This window comes from Meles meles, chromosome 2, assembly GCF_922984935.1.
Source record: "Meles meles chromosome 2, mMelMel3.1 paternal haplotype, whole genome shotgun sequence".
In the NCBI taxonomy this organism is placed as follows: domain Eukaryota; kingdom Metazoa; phylum Chordata; class Mammalia; order Carnivora; family Mustelidae; genus Meles; species Meles meles.
The window spans coordinates 89,046,965-89,064,450 of record NC_060067.1 but is presented as its reverse complement, the minus strand read 5'-3'; the positions used below and the strand labels follow the sequence as shown (position 1 = coordinate 89,064,450).

Below are 17,486 nucleotides of genomic sequence, written 5' to 3'. Positions count from 1 at the left end.
TTCATATATTAAAAGAAGAGAGAACCTAGGTTTATGAATTCACCATGAAATACAGACATCTGTTAAGCTCTCAATACATGTACTCCAGACACTGAGACCAAAGCTAGGGGGGAATGAAGGCTTCAATCGTTAGACCGCACAGTGAGCATACTTTTCTCTTCAGGGATAGGGCCCTTAAAACAAGTTAGGAACATGGGAAGAGAAAGCCATTGTATTTGTTTTTTTTCTTTTTTAGATCTATGAGCCTTTGGATCAGATAACATTTTTAAAATGGGCGTTGATTGAATAGCTTCCTGTCCATTTGAGGAAATAACATTTTTAAAATGATAAACATAGAAAGACGTTAACCCTAAGGAGGTTTAACATATTCAATTATTCACTGAATTATTTTGATACATTCATTTCCATCCCAGGGTATAGTATTTTTGTGCAACCAGTCAAAGTATTTAACTTCAGTAATCGAGATACTGTGTAAGGATATGGCAAACACTTTTTTATTTTTATTTTTTAAAGATTTACCTATTTATTTATTTTTATTTACTTGACAGAGATCACAAGCAGGCAGAGAGGCAGGCACAGAGAGAAGGAGGGGAAGCAGAGTCCCCGCTGAGCAGACAGCTCGATGCGGGGCTTGATCCCAGGACCCTGGGATCATGACCTGAGCCGAAGGCAGAGGCTTTAACCCACTGAGCCACCCAGGTGCCCTGGATATGGCGAACACTTTGAAGAATTTTTCCCACTCTTCCAGCTTTTAACCATTAATTTCAAATATCCTATTTTAGAGAACGCAGAGTACTCCACGTAACTTTATTAACTTGGACCTCAGTGCAGGGACATTCTTGGAGGTGGAGCCATGATCTTCTTTAACTGTGATCTATTTTCTTCTAAGTTCTCAGCGCTACTCAAGAAGAGGCCCTGTTTCTTCCTAGAGACTTTCAGGCAAAAGAGCTGTTTCCAGCTTCCTGCTAAATCCACCCAGCTATGTCATGCAGGGGATGCAGGGAAGAATTTTCCTTGGGAGGGCCTCCTCAGAAGTTTTGGAGATGGGCCTTGAACTCTTGGCTGGAATCAAGGTTTTCCAGAGTAGAGGCTGTAGTACTGCTCGTCACTGATTGGGAGACGTGCTGCCTGGGCTATTTTCATGAGAGTCAAATAAAACTCTCTTGTCTTAAGCCTGCTTTGAAAGGTGTTTTCCTAATGATTTTACCAGTCAAATAGAATGACTGTGTGGGAGAGCGAAGTTGAATAACTGGAACACTCTGGGCAGCTTCCCTTCTCCACCCTGTGCCCCTACTTGGCTCTCCTCCCCACCAAGCTCCTCCTTTCCCAGGCACACACTTGCTACTCTGTTTTCTGTTCTGGAGCTGCCTGAATTGTATGATTTTTATAGATGACTGTGAACTCTTTAGTCCAGAAAGAGGTGCCAGGAACACAAACAGCCCAGCTCACTGGTACTTACCCTGGGGGGCAGGGGAGGTGACTGACCAGCCAAGCTGGTTGTGTTATCTCCATGGGGCACTTAACTCTGAGAGAAACCTCAGGCTTTCTCACATCATCCAAGAAGCATTTCAAAAAGAGAAAGAATCACCAAGAAAAGACTGTCATCAGGAGGTGCTCCATCTCTTGGGTATGTTGGATTGAGGGCAAAAACACTTGCTTGTGGCAGCTTATATTTTTACTGTGAATCTTAGATGAGCTGTTTGTGATTTCTGGGTACTCCAACCAGGTTAATAGCCTTTGGGAAGAAGGATTTCAAATTGGTGACCCACAAGCCAAATCAAATTACTGTCATAGACCATGTGTGTGGGGTGGGGGGAGCGGGGAGAGAGAGAGAAGGGAGATGGGAGGGAGTGAGGGAAGGGAGAAAGAAGGAGATGGGGGAGTAGTGGAGATTCAAACTGTATTTGGCTGATACCAAGTAGTGGCTGCCCCACTAGCTGGGGACATGGGTCCTGTAGTCCATGGTCCCTGACTGACCCCACTCCTCCCGACTCCCCTTCATCTCATCACTCAAGCTGATGCACTGTTCTGTGTTACTTGCATGGTCCCTGTAGGCCTTTGAGTTGGCTACCCTGCTTTTAGTACAAGTGTTTTCATTTTTCATAGTGTTCCTTGAATGCTGAACTCTGTTTTTCTGAGACAAACCAAAGAGGTCAAGGACTTTTCAAGAACTGATTTGTATTATAGAACGAAAATTTAGGAACATCAGCAGTTGTTTCTCAGTGAAAATGTTTCTCAGCTGTAGCAGTGGCCGACCCTGACTGAAGGTCTTTCAACTATCTGTTCCATGTTAGGATATTGACTTCCTCCAGGGCCTGTCTGCTACTGGCCTCCAAAAACAGAGCAGCTCTTCTAGAGCTTCCGAAGGCCTCTGCTGGAAAAAGTCTTCTCACAAGTAGCACAGACGCCTGCCACAGGGCCCAGTGAGCTTCCTGCTAGCTCACTAGATGTTGTAGGAGATACAAAGAAATGTGAAGGTATCACATGTTCTGTATTCACCAGAGCAGTTCTTGGAGTTCTTTTGCTAATGAAAAATATGAAAATCTGTAGGCATTCAGCTTATGTGAGGCACACAAAAAAATTTTTGTCTTGTCTTTGTACCTCTTCCCCCACCTAATTTTTTTTTTTTTTTTTTTTAGATTTTATTTGTTTATTTGACAGAGAGAGATCACAAGTAGACAGAGAGGCAGGCAGAGAGAGAGAGAGGGAAGCAGGCTCCCTGCTGAGCAGAGAGCCTGATGCGGGACTCGATCCCAGGACCCTGAGATCATGACCTGAGCGGAAGGCAGCGGCTTAATCCACTGAGCCACCCAGGCGCCCCCACCCCCCACCTAATGTTTTAATATGACCACAAACAAGTAGCACAAGTGAGACATGAGCATATTTCTTTCTTCTGACCCTGTATCCTCACCTTTCAGTGGAAGTATTCAGAGGCTGCGAAAAGAGAATGGAAAAAATGGAGAACCCGTGGTTGCAGAATAGCCCACAGGCCACATAATCAGCCTCTGAATAATTTGATAAGTAGTAAAAGCTAACAACAACAAAAAAGAATTTTCAAATACTGATTCCTCTTTGAATCATCTTGTGTATTTTCCCCACGATTATTAGGTTAAAATTAAAATTTAATATTAAATGAAACTTTATATAAGGTTTTTATGTTGTAAAATGCAGTTGACATTGAACACCATGGAAGTTAGAGGTGCTGACCCCCCACCTGACAGTCAAAACCTGGATATAACTTTTAACTGCCCGAAACCCTAACTATGAAGAGCTTATGGTGAATCAGAAGTCTGACCGATAACATAAACAGTCAATTAACACCCATTTTATATGTTGCATGTTTTTGTATACTTTGTTCTCGAAGTAAGTTAGAGGAAAGAAAATGTTAAGAAAATCATAAGGAAGAGAAAATACATTTCCAGTGCTGTACTGTGAAAACTCTGTGTATAAGAGGAACCACATGGTTCAAACCTGTGCTGTTCAGGGGTCAGCTGTATTGTGTTTTATTCCATGTGCCCAGATAGGACTGAGCTCATAGTTGACAGTAAGTTGTAGAATCAAAATACCCATGTACTGTGGAGGCCAGTTATTTTGTCTATGGACTGTACTACCTCTGGGTTCTCAATTTCTTCCATTTCTATTTTACCACAGAAATTGAAGTTTTAGTAAAAATAATGTCTGGAGGCTTGTATTTTCTTGATATTCTTTGACTTTTATTTTTCCCCTCAAATAATTCTATGTATTTTAAAATACCTGTATCAAATGTTAATTATTAAACTAGTTGAGATTTTTAACTAAGCTGACTTTTTAAAATTAATTTTACGTATTTTGAGGTAATGATAGATTCACATTCAGTCGTAAGGAGCAATACAGAGAGATTCTATGTACTCTTCACTCAATTTTCCCCAATTGTAATGTCTTGTAGTACCGTAGTATGATGCCACACCAGGATATTGACTTTGACACAGTCGATACAGAACATTTCCACCATTACAAGGATTTCTTGGGTTGTCCTTTTATAACCACATTCAATGCCTCACCCCCACCTCTGGAAACTACCAGTCTGCCCTCCATTTCTACAATTTTGTGTCCAACTTATTTTTTTAGAAACATTTCTCTAACTGTTTGACTCTAGAGAGAAAAGACCATTGAACACTTACATAGAGTTGATGAGTTCTGTAGGTGGAAGCATATATTTCTACATGCGTGCTGTCATGGATGTTTTGTGTTGCTCTGCCAGGAGGCAGTGTGGGCTCCTGAAATCCAGATTACTGAGACCTCAGTAGTGCAGCTATTCTTGCCAGAAAATGCCCCTGCCAATGGTTGATGGAATTTTCCTGCCTGATTATGCTACCTCCACAAAGCCAGCTGAGAATTGTCCTTGGTGGCCGAGCAGTTCAGCCCTTTTCCTGATGCTGAGACAGTCAGATACTCTCTGGAGGTTCTGGCAGCTGTGGGAAGGGTGTGGGAAGATGTTTTCTCTACCTATCAACCTGTTGTGACTGTTGACTGAGGAACACTGAGACTGCGGACTCTTTCCTTTTCTCTCCATCTTTGAAGTTACCTGCAGCTCTGCTTTGACCCTGTATTATGCTTGGAACTTCTGGAATGCCTCAGGATGCCAAGTAGTCTTTTCTTTCTTGCTGTCAGTCTGACTCAATTATCTGGTGCCACTATAGAAGTAAAACCAGTTGCTGTCTGTCTCCCACCTTTTGGGCCTGGTGTTATACTTGCTCTTACGTGTAGCTCAGCTAGCTTGACTGCTTCCATTTTAAGTCATGAAATGAAGTATGACATCCAGTTGAGGAGATATTGGAAGAAATTGCTTTTTGTAGGTTTTTATGGATTAAAATTGCTTGTGATAGCCCCCTCTTTGGCATAAATCAGCTGTACATTTTTAATTTTTTATAATTGTGGAAATTAAATAGTATAGGGTAGAAGCAAAATAATTATGGAAAGAAATTTGGTATTTTAGACATAATATATTTCACTTATTTTTATTTAAATGATTTTAAATGTTTTTATCATTATTGACACATAATAAAAACAATTTTTACTTTATGGATATAAGAGTCAATATTATTGGGCTCATAAAGCCATGTCCTGACTGAGTAGTAATGAAGGAACTCAGAGATTTCTGAGGTTCTTCCTGCCCTTCTTTTCTTCCTTCTTATTTTTCTTTCTCTCATATTATATTCCATTTAAACTTCTTTGCAAACTGAAGAGTTGCTGAGAATTTTAGTGAACCATCTGTGTGCCACATGTTCTTATCTATAACTTTTATTTTTATTTTTTTAAAAGATTTTATTTATTTGTCAGCAGGAGCATGGAGATCTGTAGAAGATCAGGCAGAACAGGCAGAGCAGGTAGAGGGAAAAGCAGGCTCCCTGCTGAACAAGGAGCCTGATGTGGGACTCAGTCTGAGGACCCTGGGATCATGACGGGAGCCAAAGGCAGAGGCTTCAATGACTGAGCCACCCAGGCATCCCATTATCTATCAATTTTAACATTCAGTTAAGTTGTGAAGAAAATGGTGTATGGGTTTTGGGTTCTGGGATGAAAGACAAAAGGAAACAATAAAAAATGAAAGTTTAATGGGAGGGGCTGTGTGGAACTTGTTAGTTGTTCGTGTTCACATCAAAAGGAAGAAATAAAATGTAGGTTGTTGATCTTTGTTGATTGTTACCTCAAGTACTCCATGTATATATGGAGATTTAAAATTTTTCATTTTCATCAAATGAGTTTCTTGTGTTACCTAGGCTTCTTTGTCAGCAATCTATATTTAAAAAAAAAAAAAAGTTCTTAGTGCCTGGTCTTCAGCATTAAATTGGATGATTCCAATGTATTTTTCAAAATATTTTAAAAATTTATTTGACAGAGAGAACACAAGTAGTCAGAGTGACAGGCAGAGGGAGAGGGAGAAGCAGGCTCCCTGCTGAGCAGAGAGCCAGATGCAGGATTCCATCCCAGGACATGAGTCGAAGGCAGACACTTAACCAACTGAGCCTCCCAGGCTCCCCAACCAACATATTTTTGACTCAAAAATATATTTCTAGTGGAAAGCTAAAACATTCTATCACTCAGTTTTAAGTGTTAAAGTTTGTTTTGAATGAGTAAGAAGTGAAAATATGTTTAGTGTTCTGCGATGAGGATGCTGGGAAATAGGAGTACCTGTCATCTGCAGACTACTAATACAGCACAAGAGAATCTTAAGCAGGCTTCATCCCCAGCACAGAGCCCAATGCGCGGCTCAATCTGATGATCCTGAGATCATGACCCGAGCAGAAATCAAGAGTCAGCACTTAATGACTGAGTCACCCAGGTGTCCTTAGACGCCTGCTTTCTGATTATCTTCATGTATTGAGAGTTTCTGTTTGCTTCCATTTCAAATTATTTAAATGAAAAATAACATTAATGCTAGCCCATCTAAGAAACACTGTGCAGTTGCCAATAGAAAACTTCTTAAAGAAGTTGTTTGCATTCACTGTTCCAAATTCTTACTGTGGTTAAATCCAGTGAATTCTTTTCAGTCATGTTAGCCATCTCCTTTTGTACCATTTGACCTTATTTGAAGGTCCCACTTGAGTTATGTCTTCAGTTGGTTTTTTTTTTTTTTTTTAAGATTTTGTTTATTTGACAAACAGAGATCACAAGTAGGCAGAAAGGCAGGCAGAGAGAGAAAGAAACAGGCTCCCTGCTGAGCAGAGAGCCTGATGCAGGGCTTGATCCCAGGACCCTGGGATCATGACCTGAGCCGAAGGCAGAGACTTTAACCCACTGAGCCACTCAGGTGCCCCCTTTCAGTTGCTTTTTACTCTTCCTGGTTTTCTACCACTAACTACTCCCTTGGGGTTCCATTAAATTTATGGACTATTTGGGGGGAGAAGTGACATCTTCATTATAGTGAGTCTTAGTGAGTCTTCCCATTTATAAGCATTCATACCTCCCCTTTTAAGTCTTTTGAAAATGACTTGATAAAGTTTTATAATGTTCTCCATAATAGTGTCCTAGGAACCTTTAGTTATTATCACAAATGGTATCTTTTAAAGAAATAATTACATGTTCTATCAGTTTGTTGTGTTATAGAAACTCAATTGATTTTTATATATTTTATATCAAGCTGTCTTGCTGAACTATTTCCAATGGTTTACTTGTATTTTATTTTGACATTTAGAACACATTATTTAGAACTAATCTGAGATTTACGGAAGAGTTGCAAAGATTTTTAGAGTTCTCCTATACCCTTCCCTTCACCCAGCTTTCCCTAAGGTTAACTTCTTACATAACTGTGGCACTTTTGTCAAAAAAAAAAAAAGATACTGAAACATTACTGTTAACTAAACACAAGCTTTATTTGGATTCTACCATTTTTTTCCACTAATGTCCTTTTTCTGTTCCAGGATCCAGTCCAGAATATCACATTGCATTTAATCTTTGATTTTTAATGTAGAAAATTTTATCACCTTCAAAGAATAAAAGTTTTGTCCCTTAGTTTCTGTGTGTGTATACGCATGCATGCATGCATGCCGTAGGTATCAGGTATACCTTCCTGTGCGCTTGGGCTGACCCCTGTTACCCAGGCTCTACTTACTCTACATACTCTACTCCCCTAGAAATGTTGGTCCTTCCCAAGATTGTATCCTTTGTTCTTTTTTTTTTTTTTTAAATATTTTATTTATTTATTTGACAGAGAGAGAGATCACAAGTAGGCAGAGAGGCAGGCAGAGAGAGAGAGGAGGAAGCAGGCTCCCCGCCGAGCAGAGAGCCTGATGCGGGGCTCGATCCCAGGACCCTGAGATCATGACCTGAGCCGAAGGCAGAGGCTTAACCCACTGAGCCACCCAGGCGCCCCAATGTATCCTTTGTTCTTAATCCACGCCTACTATACATTGTTCTGGAGGCTCTCATCCATTTTATATCTCCTTGTGTGGATTAGGTGTATCCTCTGTGCCCCACAGTCACTTGTTTGCTACAATTACCAAATCTTGATTTCTAGTATAGATTTCTTTTTTGATCTCCAGGTTCACATGACTGTCTTCGGGATATCGCTACCTGGATTTTCCACAGACTTCCAATATGTCTTAAGGGAGCCCATCTCATTGTCTTCTCTTGTCCCCCATCTTGCATTTCCCATCTTCATGATCTCCCAGTTATCCAAGATAGAGAAACCTGGGACTCATTCTGAATTCTTCCCTCCCTTTCTTCCTTCCTCTTTTTCCCTTTCCTTCCTTCTCTGCCTTCTCTCACCTCCATTCCTTTCACTCCCTTTATGTCTGCTATTAATTCTATTTCCTTCATTTCTCACATATTTATCAGCTTCTCTCCATTCTATTTCGTTAAAAGCTCTCATCATTTCACACTATCACACTATCAAACTCCTTAACACATTATTCAGAGATTCTGGCCTTTCCATCCCGTCTTGTCCCATGATGCCCTTTTCCGCAGCACATACAACACCCTCACTCTCCGTGCTAGCTCTACCCATCACCTGACGGCCCTTGGATATACTGTTTTCTTCTCTTACTTCTTTGGAAGTTGTATATGGATTTTTTTGTTGTTGTTTTTCCTGCTCTCTTTTTCTGGCCAACTCCTGCTAATTTCCTTGGTCTCCAGTCAGTTGTCGCTGTTTCCAGGAAACCTTTAACTTCCTAGCCTGAGTTATAGCTACTTCTGAGAACTCTCAAGGTAGTTTGTATTTCTCTCCTGGCACTTAAAGTATGGAGCTTGTTTGGTTATTTGTCTGTATACCATTGCTCTTCTCCTTGACTATACTGTATGTTCATCACGGTCAAAGAACGATGTTGTATTTTGCTTTGTGCTTCCTATTGCTTAGCACAGTACCTGGCACATAACTGTTACTAATAAATGTTTATTGAATGAATGAATAAACATATTCACCATTCTTGGAAACACAGACTTGACTGTTTCCAAGAATGATATCTTTCAACAGAGACAGAACTCTCTAAATGTCAGCTTCCTGATTTATAAATGAGAAGGGTACCCTAGAAGATCTCCGAAGTCCTTTACAGCTCTAACAAATTGGTATTTATGATTTTAAGATTTATCATCCTTGAGGATATTCAAAAGAAAACAATACAAATTCTGGGGGAAATTCCAAAGGAGTTCCAAAATATTCTGAGCAGTGGCAATAACCCTGGAATAATAATTTGGTTTTTTGGTTATATTGCATAGATAAATTGTCAAGTGCTAATAATCCGAGCACTTGGACATTTGAGTGGTTTATTTAGGATAATCAGAGTTTCTTTTCCTTTGCTAACGTAGCCAAATCATTTTAGGGAGATTGTAAATTTTCCTTTGCTGAAGATTTTCAAGTGAAAGCAAGATGGCTATTTCTCTTGGATATTGTAGATGAGATTTAAAATGTAGCTGTATAATGATGGGACTAATTGACCACTAAGGTCTCACCTGGTGATAAGATCCTTCAATTTTGTGGTTTACAGCTTTTGAGTTTTTTGTATTATTTTGTTTTTTGGTATACAGGAAAAAAAAACGAGTTTGATAGCACAGTTTTTCCAAGTTCATTTTACTGGATTTAATATCAACATTAGAAAGCCACCAAAAGTTTATGTTTATCAAAATTGTTGACTTATGTGTATCCAAAAACTTAATATTGTGAGTGGTCTTCAGCTTGCTGAAATGATCTGGGTTAAATCAGTGTCCAAGGCCCAGTTTAAAAAGGTCTTTTAATGCAGTGGATTTTTAAAAATAGCATATATTTATCATTGATACAGAAAACCACATAAAACAGGACCCTGAGATCATGACCTGAGCCGAAGGCAGAGGCTTTAACCCACTGAACCACCCAGGCGCCCCTGTAGTTGTTACTAATAATAGAGAACAATCTGGTTACCAGAGGGGACGTGAGTGGGGGGATGGGTAGGTGATGGGGATTAAGGAGCACACTTGTGATGAGCACAGGGTAATGTATGGAACTGCTAAATTATTATACCATACACCTGAAACTAATATAACACTATCTTAACTGGAATTAAATATATAACATAAAGTAGCAATATGGCAAAAAAAGATCTTTTTCTAGTTCTCATCCTAGAAGCTTTGATTCTCACAATTTTTGCTTTTTTAATATAAATATCTAAAGCTGTAGCTTTCCCTTTAAGCATGTTGAGTTTATATTATCAGGCAATTGGGAAATATTTTCTAATTTCCCTTGCATTTATATGTGGTTGTGTTTCTTCTCTCTCTCTTTTTTAATGTATTGCTTAGTCTCTAACTATTGGGATTTTCTAGATAACTTACTGTTACTAATTTCTAATATACTACTTTATTTGATTTTTAATCATTTTAAATGTATTGAGACTTGTTTTATGGCCAATATATAATTTATTCTTGGGAGTATTCCTTAAAAAGAATGTATATTTTGTTTGGGTGATCTTTAAGTGTCATTTTGGTGGCATATTCACATGTAAAAGAGTGAAGTTGGATTTTCATCCCTCATACAAAAGTTAACTCAAAATGGATCAAAACCTAAAATGGATAAGGTAAAACTAAACCTCTAGTAGAAAAGCTTAGTTGTAAATCTTCATTCATGACCTTGGATTATGCAGTGGTTTCTTAGCTAGGACAATAAAAGTACAAATAATAACAAAATTGATAAATTGAATTTCATGAAAATTAAAAGTGTTTCTACTTCAAAGGACAACATCAAGAGAGTGGAAATTCAACCCAGAGGATGGGAGAAAATATTTGCAAATTAGATATCTGATTAAGGATTTGTGTCTAGAGTAATTGTGCCTTAACAACTCAGTGATAAAAAAGACAACGTAATTTAAAAATGAGCCAAGGATCTGAATAGATATATCTCTGAAGAAGATATACAAACAACCAAAGAGTACAGTAAAAGATGCCTATTATCATTACCCATCAGAAAAATGCATTTCAAAACTATGAGGTATATAGTTGGCTATAATAGAAACAGAAACAGAAAAACAGAGAAAAAAAACCTACCAAAAACAAAAACCCAAAACACAAACTATAACAAATGTGGTCTGGATGTGGAGAAACTGGAACCCTCAATTTCTAGTGGGAATGTAAAATGGTTGCTTTGAAAAGTCCAATAATTCCTAACTGATTAACCATAGTCACCATATGACTTAGTAATTTGAATTTTTGGTGTATATCCAGAAGAAATGTAAATATGTCTTCCCAAAATCTTGCTTCTGTAGCATGTTCATAGCAGTATAATTCATAGTAGCCCAAAATTGAAGACAAAACAAATGTTCATCAACCAACGGAGGTAAATCAAATGTGGTTCATCAATTCAATGGAATGTTATTTGGCAAAAAAAAGGAATTAAGTAATGGCTACCACATGGATGAACCTTGAAAACCTTATGCTAAGTGAAAGAAGTCAGTCATAAAAGACCATATATTGCATGACTCCATTTATATGAAATATCCAGAATAGGAAAATCTATAGAGACAGGAAGTAGCTTAGTGGTAGCCTAGGCCTGGGGATGGTGGTGTCTGGGAACATGGGAGGTGAGTACTAAGGGGCATGGGTATGGGATGATGAAAATGTTCTAAAATTGATTGTAGTAATGGTTGCACAACTCTGACTATACTAAAATCATTGAATTGTATGTACATTTTAAATGAATTGTATCATATATGCATTATTATAGACTGTTAAAAATAAAGGAACCAGGGGGCGCCTGGGTGGCTCAGTGGGTTAAAGCCTCTGCCTTCAGCTCAGGTCATGATCTTGGGGTCCTGGGATCGAGCCCCGCATCGGGCTTTCTGCTCAGCGGGGAGCCTGCTTCCCTTCCTCTCTCTGCCTGCCTCTCTGCCTACTTGTGATCTCTGTCAAATAAATAAAATCTTTGAAAAAAAAATTAAGGAACCAGGAGCACCAATAGTTCAGGGTAAGAGCCTTTGATATTACTTAGTGTTATAGTGACTTTAGAAAAAAACTTGTCAGCTGGAGTTAACTGATTTGAACAACTCAACTTCACTATTCAAATAAGCCTAGGAGAGCTTACAACGCTGGCAGTTAAATTTTTTTTTGCACAGTTTTCAAATGACTGATGTTAAGAGAATAAAGTTTCAGGTGAATGAAAGCTACATGATGTAAAAAGAAAAAGGTCAAGTTGGTAGATAATTTTTTAAAAGATTTTATTTATCTATTTGACAGAGAGAGATCACATGTAAGCAGAGAGGCAGTCAGAGAGAGGGGGAAGCAGGCTCCCCGCTGAGCAGAGAGTGCACTGCAGGGCTCAATCCCAAGACCCTGAGACCATGACCCGAGCTGAAGGCAGAGGCTTAACCCACTGAGCCACCCACGTGCCCCAGTTGGTAGATAATGTTATTCATACATTCCATATTCTTATTGATTTAGTCAATTTTTGCTTAAGATATTTTAGGATTCTATTATTAGGTGCTACACATCTAAGATTATTATGTCTTCTTGGTGTATCTGACCTCTTATCATCATGCAATCACTTCTTCATTTCCATATTACTTGCCTTGAAGTCCACATTGTCAGATATTAATAATGACATAACAGTATTCTTATACTTAGGGTGTGCATTCCCCCCCATTTTTACTTTCACCCTGCCTTTGTCTTTGTATTTAAAGTGCCTTTCTTATAAACAACACAGTTGAGTTTTGCTTTATCATGTTGACAGTTTTTTCCCTTAAATGTAAAGGTTTTTTTTACATTTAGTGTAATTATTGATAATGTTGGGTTTAATCTGCCATCCTGGAATTTGTTTTCTAATTTCCCCATCTGTTCTTTGTCCAGTATTTCTTTTCCTTCCTTCTTGTGGGTTAATTGAATAGTTTTTTGTATTCTATTTTGCCTTATAGCCCAGCTACCAACTGTTTGGGTAGGTCAGGAGTTAGTCTTGCTCTTGAACTCAACCCCTGGCTTGCCTTGGAAGATCTCTCTTGATCCTGCTTTGCATTTGGTGAAGGCTCAGTGCTTGTCAGAGGGCTCTTACTCAGAGATTGTCCTGCTCCTAGCCTTCAAGGAACTGCTGCTTTGCAGTCAGCAAAGGCCTGGGGGGTACTTCAGGAATATTTCTCAGCCCTTCTGTTTTGTACCAGCCTTTGATGTGTGGTGGTTGTGTACTAAGTGCAAACTCTGTGAAAGAGAACTCACAGGTGGGTATGGAGTTGTTCTTTCATTAGAGCTCTTCAGAACTCTAATTCCTCACATCAACAGCTGTTAAAAGTTAATAAAGTTTCAGCTGGTTTCTCCATACTTCCCTTTTGGCAGGTTTATTCTTTCTCCTGTCAGAGATAAAAGCAGTTAGACATCTCTTTTTTGGGAAGGGATCATTTGTATGTGAAAAATAGTTCATTTAGGTTACTTTGCATCTCAGCTTTAATGGGCTTTTAAAGAAAATTCATGCGTTTATGGCTTATACAGCTTGTTTTAGGCTGTGGTTATTTTTAAAGTGTATTTTTTATAATTATATGGCAATGGAAACATTTTTTTGAGCATCTACAGTTAATGTTTATTTTTTAGTGGCTTATTGAGCGATAATCGCCTAGTGTGGAAAACCCAAGGAATCTGTGAAAGGTCAATGAGTAAATGAATGATGGCATTTGCTTTAGGTATTGAGTAGCTGGTATTGGCCCCACATTAATATACATAAACTCTCTTATGGCCAGTAATACACACTTAATGATGGTGACCTACAGATAGGCTACACTTTATTGATAAAGCACCAAAAGAAAGTATAGTGATTATGCAATCTTGCCTTGTGAGCATTTATGTAGCCTTCTGAGTTAAAAAGAGATACAAATATATTCATAATTAATATGGCTTATCCGGATCACTTTAGAACTGTATACAAGGTTTGGTCATACTCATTAAGATAATTTTGATTTTATTTATTACAAATAAAGCTTATTTTTTACACTCTGAGATGTTAAGAAAAAGACTTTATGCTCTTCTTTGTTTAGTTTTCATGTTTTGATTATATTTCTTTTACCTTATATTATCTTTTAAGATTCTGTAGAAGAATTTTGCCTGGTAAGTGCAGACTTATTTAATCCTATGCTCTCTGAAATCTAGGAGTCACTGGTACACAGAGGAGAATCAGGCATTGAATATTCAATAGCTTTTTTCTTTAAATGTAAATTCTCAAACATTCATAAAGTAAGTAGTGCAAATAGAAAAATAAACTCCCATGCTTCTAATAACTGTTGACTTAGGTTAATCGGGATCTTTTTTATCCTGACCACTTTATAAAAACAGTTGAGTGTCTGCTAGAATATTTCATTTATTTTTGATTGCTAAAATATTTTAAAGTTAATCCCAGATGTTATGTCTTGTTTTACCTGTAGATTGCTCTGCCTGATACAGAAAATTTTAAAACGTAATTACAGTGACATAATAGTATCTAACAAAGTTAATAATTCCAGAATTTTTCAAACCTTGCTTTTTCATGTCATGTTCGGTTCCATTCCACTCATACCTGGAAATACCTGGGAAAATTAACTTACTTTGTTTCTAATGTTATTTGATTAATGTTATAATTTCTAAACATTTGAATATTGACTGCTTCTTTTCTACTGCTTTCAAGACTGTCCTAGCTAGATATGTTCATAGGCCATATAATGGCCTATGAAAAAATCATTCTGAGACCAGGTAAATTTTATAAACAATGTATACTTGACCCCCTTATGGTGATTTTTAAGATATATAATGCAGGTTGTAAGTAGCAAAGGTCTGAGTTTGGCAATAAAGAGTTAACTTGGCTTAACCAAGAATTTCCTAAATTTATTTAGCCCCAGAACCTCCTTTTTTATGTAACCTCTGTTAACTAAAATACATTTTAGAGAATATTATTTAGGTAGGACAATGCTACCTCTGAATAGCAAAACAGAAGCTGTTAAGTTCATTTTTATTTGAACTAGATAATTATCCTCATGGAATAATCATAATCTTGTAATATCTGTTTTTTCCCCTATAATATGCTTAATATTGATAACACAGTATAATAGGTCATCATCTTCAGGATCTTACATTCTGAAAATCTTTAAAAATACTGTAAAAGCAAATCAAGTATGAGAATTTTGTTTTTTCATGAGATAGATATTTGCAAAAAAATATATAGGTATACATCACAACCCATCTGTAAAGAAAGATAAATGCATTGGTATTGTATTAAAGGGGAAGGTAGAAACAATATGTGTAGAAACTCAAGGAAATACAAACCAAAAGATAATAGTGATCAATTAGATTATATTTTATTTGTGAAGAATTAGTTAAAAATATCTTAAAAGGGGCACTGAGGTGACTTAGCTGGTTAAGTGTGGGGCCTTGATTTCGGCTCAGTTCATGAGCTCAGGGTCTTGAGATCGAGTCTGGGTCAGGCTCTGCACTCAGTGTGGAGTCTGCTTAAGATTCTCTCCCTCTTCATCTGCCCCTCCCCCTCCCCCACCATCCTGCAGGCATGTGCACTCGTGCTCTCTCTCTCTCAAAAAAACAAAAAACCACAACTTTTAAGAAGTTTAAATTTAGGGGCGCCTGGGTGGCTCAGTGGTTTAAGCCTCTGCCTTCGGCTCAGGTCATGATCTCAGGGTCCTGGGATCGAGCCCCGCATCGGGCTCTCTGCTCAGTGGGGAGCCTGTTTCTCCCCCTCTCTCTGCCTGCCTCTCTGCCTACTTGTGACCTCTCTCTCTGTCAAATAAAGAAATAAAATATTAAAAAAAAAAGTTTAAATTTAGGCAGTAGTGTGGAAGTTCTCACAAGTAGTTTACATTTTCATGTACTTTTATTGTTTTTAAAGATTTATTTATTAGAGGGAGAGAAAGCACGAGCAGGGGGACGGGCAGAGGGAGTGAGAGAATCCACAAGCAGACTCCCCGCCTAAAGCCAGGCTCAATCCTAGGACCTTGACGGTTTGACCTGAAGTGAAACCAAGAGTCGGTGGTTTAACTGACTGAGCCACCCAGGTGCCCCTACATTTTTATGTACTTTAAAATATGTTCACTTTTTAAAAACAGTGTAAGCAGTTAACAGGGCCAAGTGGAGGCTAACTGCACATCAAGGAAAACATTCTCCATTCTGTCACTCTTCTCACTGACACTAGAGTGAGAAGGGTCTCTAGAGGTACTCATGTTCTAGAGGTTCTACATCTCACCCTGATATGATCTAATTGACACCCATCCCTGGCCCCCGACCTTGCCAACCCTCCCGAGTGGATTAGCTGGTTGCCCCTGTCTTCATATCAAGTAAACGTGCAGATAGGTGTTTTTTCTGTGATGCCACAAAGGTGATTTTTTTTCCATTACAGTCAAACTGCAACTTCAAGCAGAAGAGAGAGGGGTTGTGTCCATCAAAGGAGTATGTGCAAATCGCTATCTTGCCATGAAGGAAGATGGAAGATTACTGGCTTCTGTAAGTAATACCCTTTTTGTAGTTTTTTTTTTTTTTCCTCTGTGAGTTTTGTTGCTGTTAATTTGCTAGTATTGGTATTTATTAAGGATTTTGTAAGTGTTACCTAATTTAATCTTCATATTCATCTTATAAAATAGTACCACTCTCTTTATTTCATGGATACAGAAACTGAAGTTCTGAGTGAACAAGTAACCAGGGAAACACAACTCACATGTGGTAGAACCTGGATGGCACTTGAGGCAGTCTTGGCTCTAGAGCATGAGCTCCAAGTCATTGCATTTCACTGACTTATATGCAAAGCTATTGAACTAGAGTTGTAAAAAAAGAATTTTTATACTGCGCAGTTGTTTGAAGATCAGAGGGATGGATATATATACAATTTTGAGTATCAGTTTTTAAGTTTCTCCTTTCAGATTTCACATGCAAAATGTTTGCAGTACAGAATACAAGCTGGGGAAGAGGATCCTTAACCTAGACAGTGATAGTGGCCACATATTAGCTGTGTGTTCTCGAGCACATTATTCTGAGGTAGTTCCCTTACCTGTAAAAAAGAGATAATAATGATCCTATCAATATAGAATTTTTGTGAGGACTAAATTAGGTAATTTATGTCAAATGTCAAAATCCAGGTCATGCATAGTAAGTCCTCAAAAGTTTTACTTCCTCTTCCTTTTCTCCTTTATATATAAGCTCATTCAGGACAAGGACTGTACTTTTTTACTTATCACAGCTAGTCAGGAGTACTAGCTCCTGCCTAGTATTCTTTTCACTATGGCAGCCTCCCTGTCAACCCCACCATTGTCATTAGAACAGGATTACATGTCTGTATGTGGGAAATACTGCAGAGAAATAAAGCAGTCTCTCTGGGGGAGTAGATGGGACACTTACCTAAAAATGTGTGTGTGTGTGTGTGTGTGTGTGTACACACAAACCACAGACATGATACCAATACCAGTAGCCAGTTATATTGGCTATAACTTTCTCCCATTAGAGCCAATATTAGAGCAGTTGTGGTGTTTTAAGCTATACACATAGTTTTTTTTTTTTTAAGATTTTTATTTATTTGACACAGAGGGAGAGATCACAAGAAGGTA

The 17,486-nt window shown here is 38.2% G+C and overlaps 1 protein-coding gene across 1 annotated transcript in view; it reads left to right on the top strand.

The window, feature by feature from the left end:
- The window catches only part of FGF2 (fibroblast growth factor 2), a 61,591-nt gene that overhangs the window by 35,423 nt on the left and 8,682 nt on the right, over positions 1-17,486 (top strand). The window contains exon 2 of the mRNA XM_045992401.1: positions 16,289-16,392. Coding sequence (XP_045848357.1) covers positions 16,289-16,392 — 104 coding nt within the window. The remainder of the gene's footprint in view (positions 1-16,288; positions 16,393-17,486) is intronic.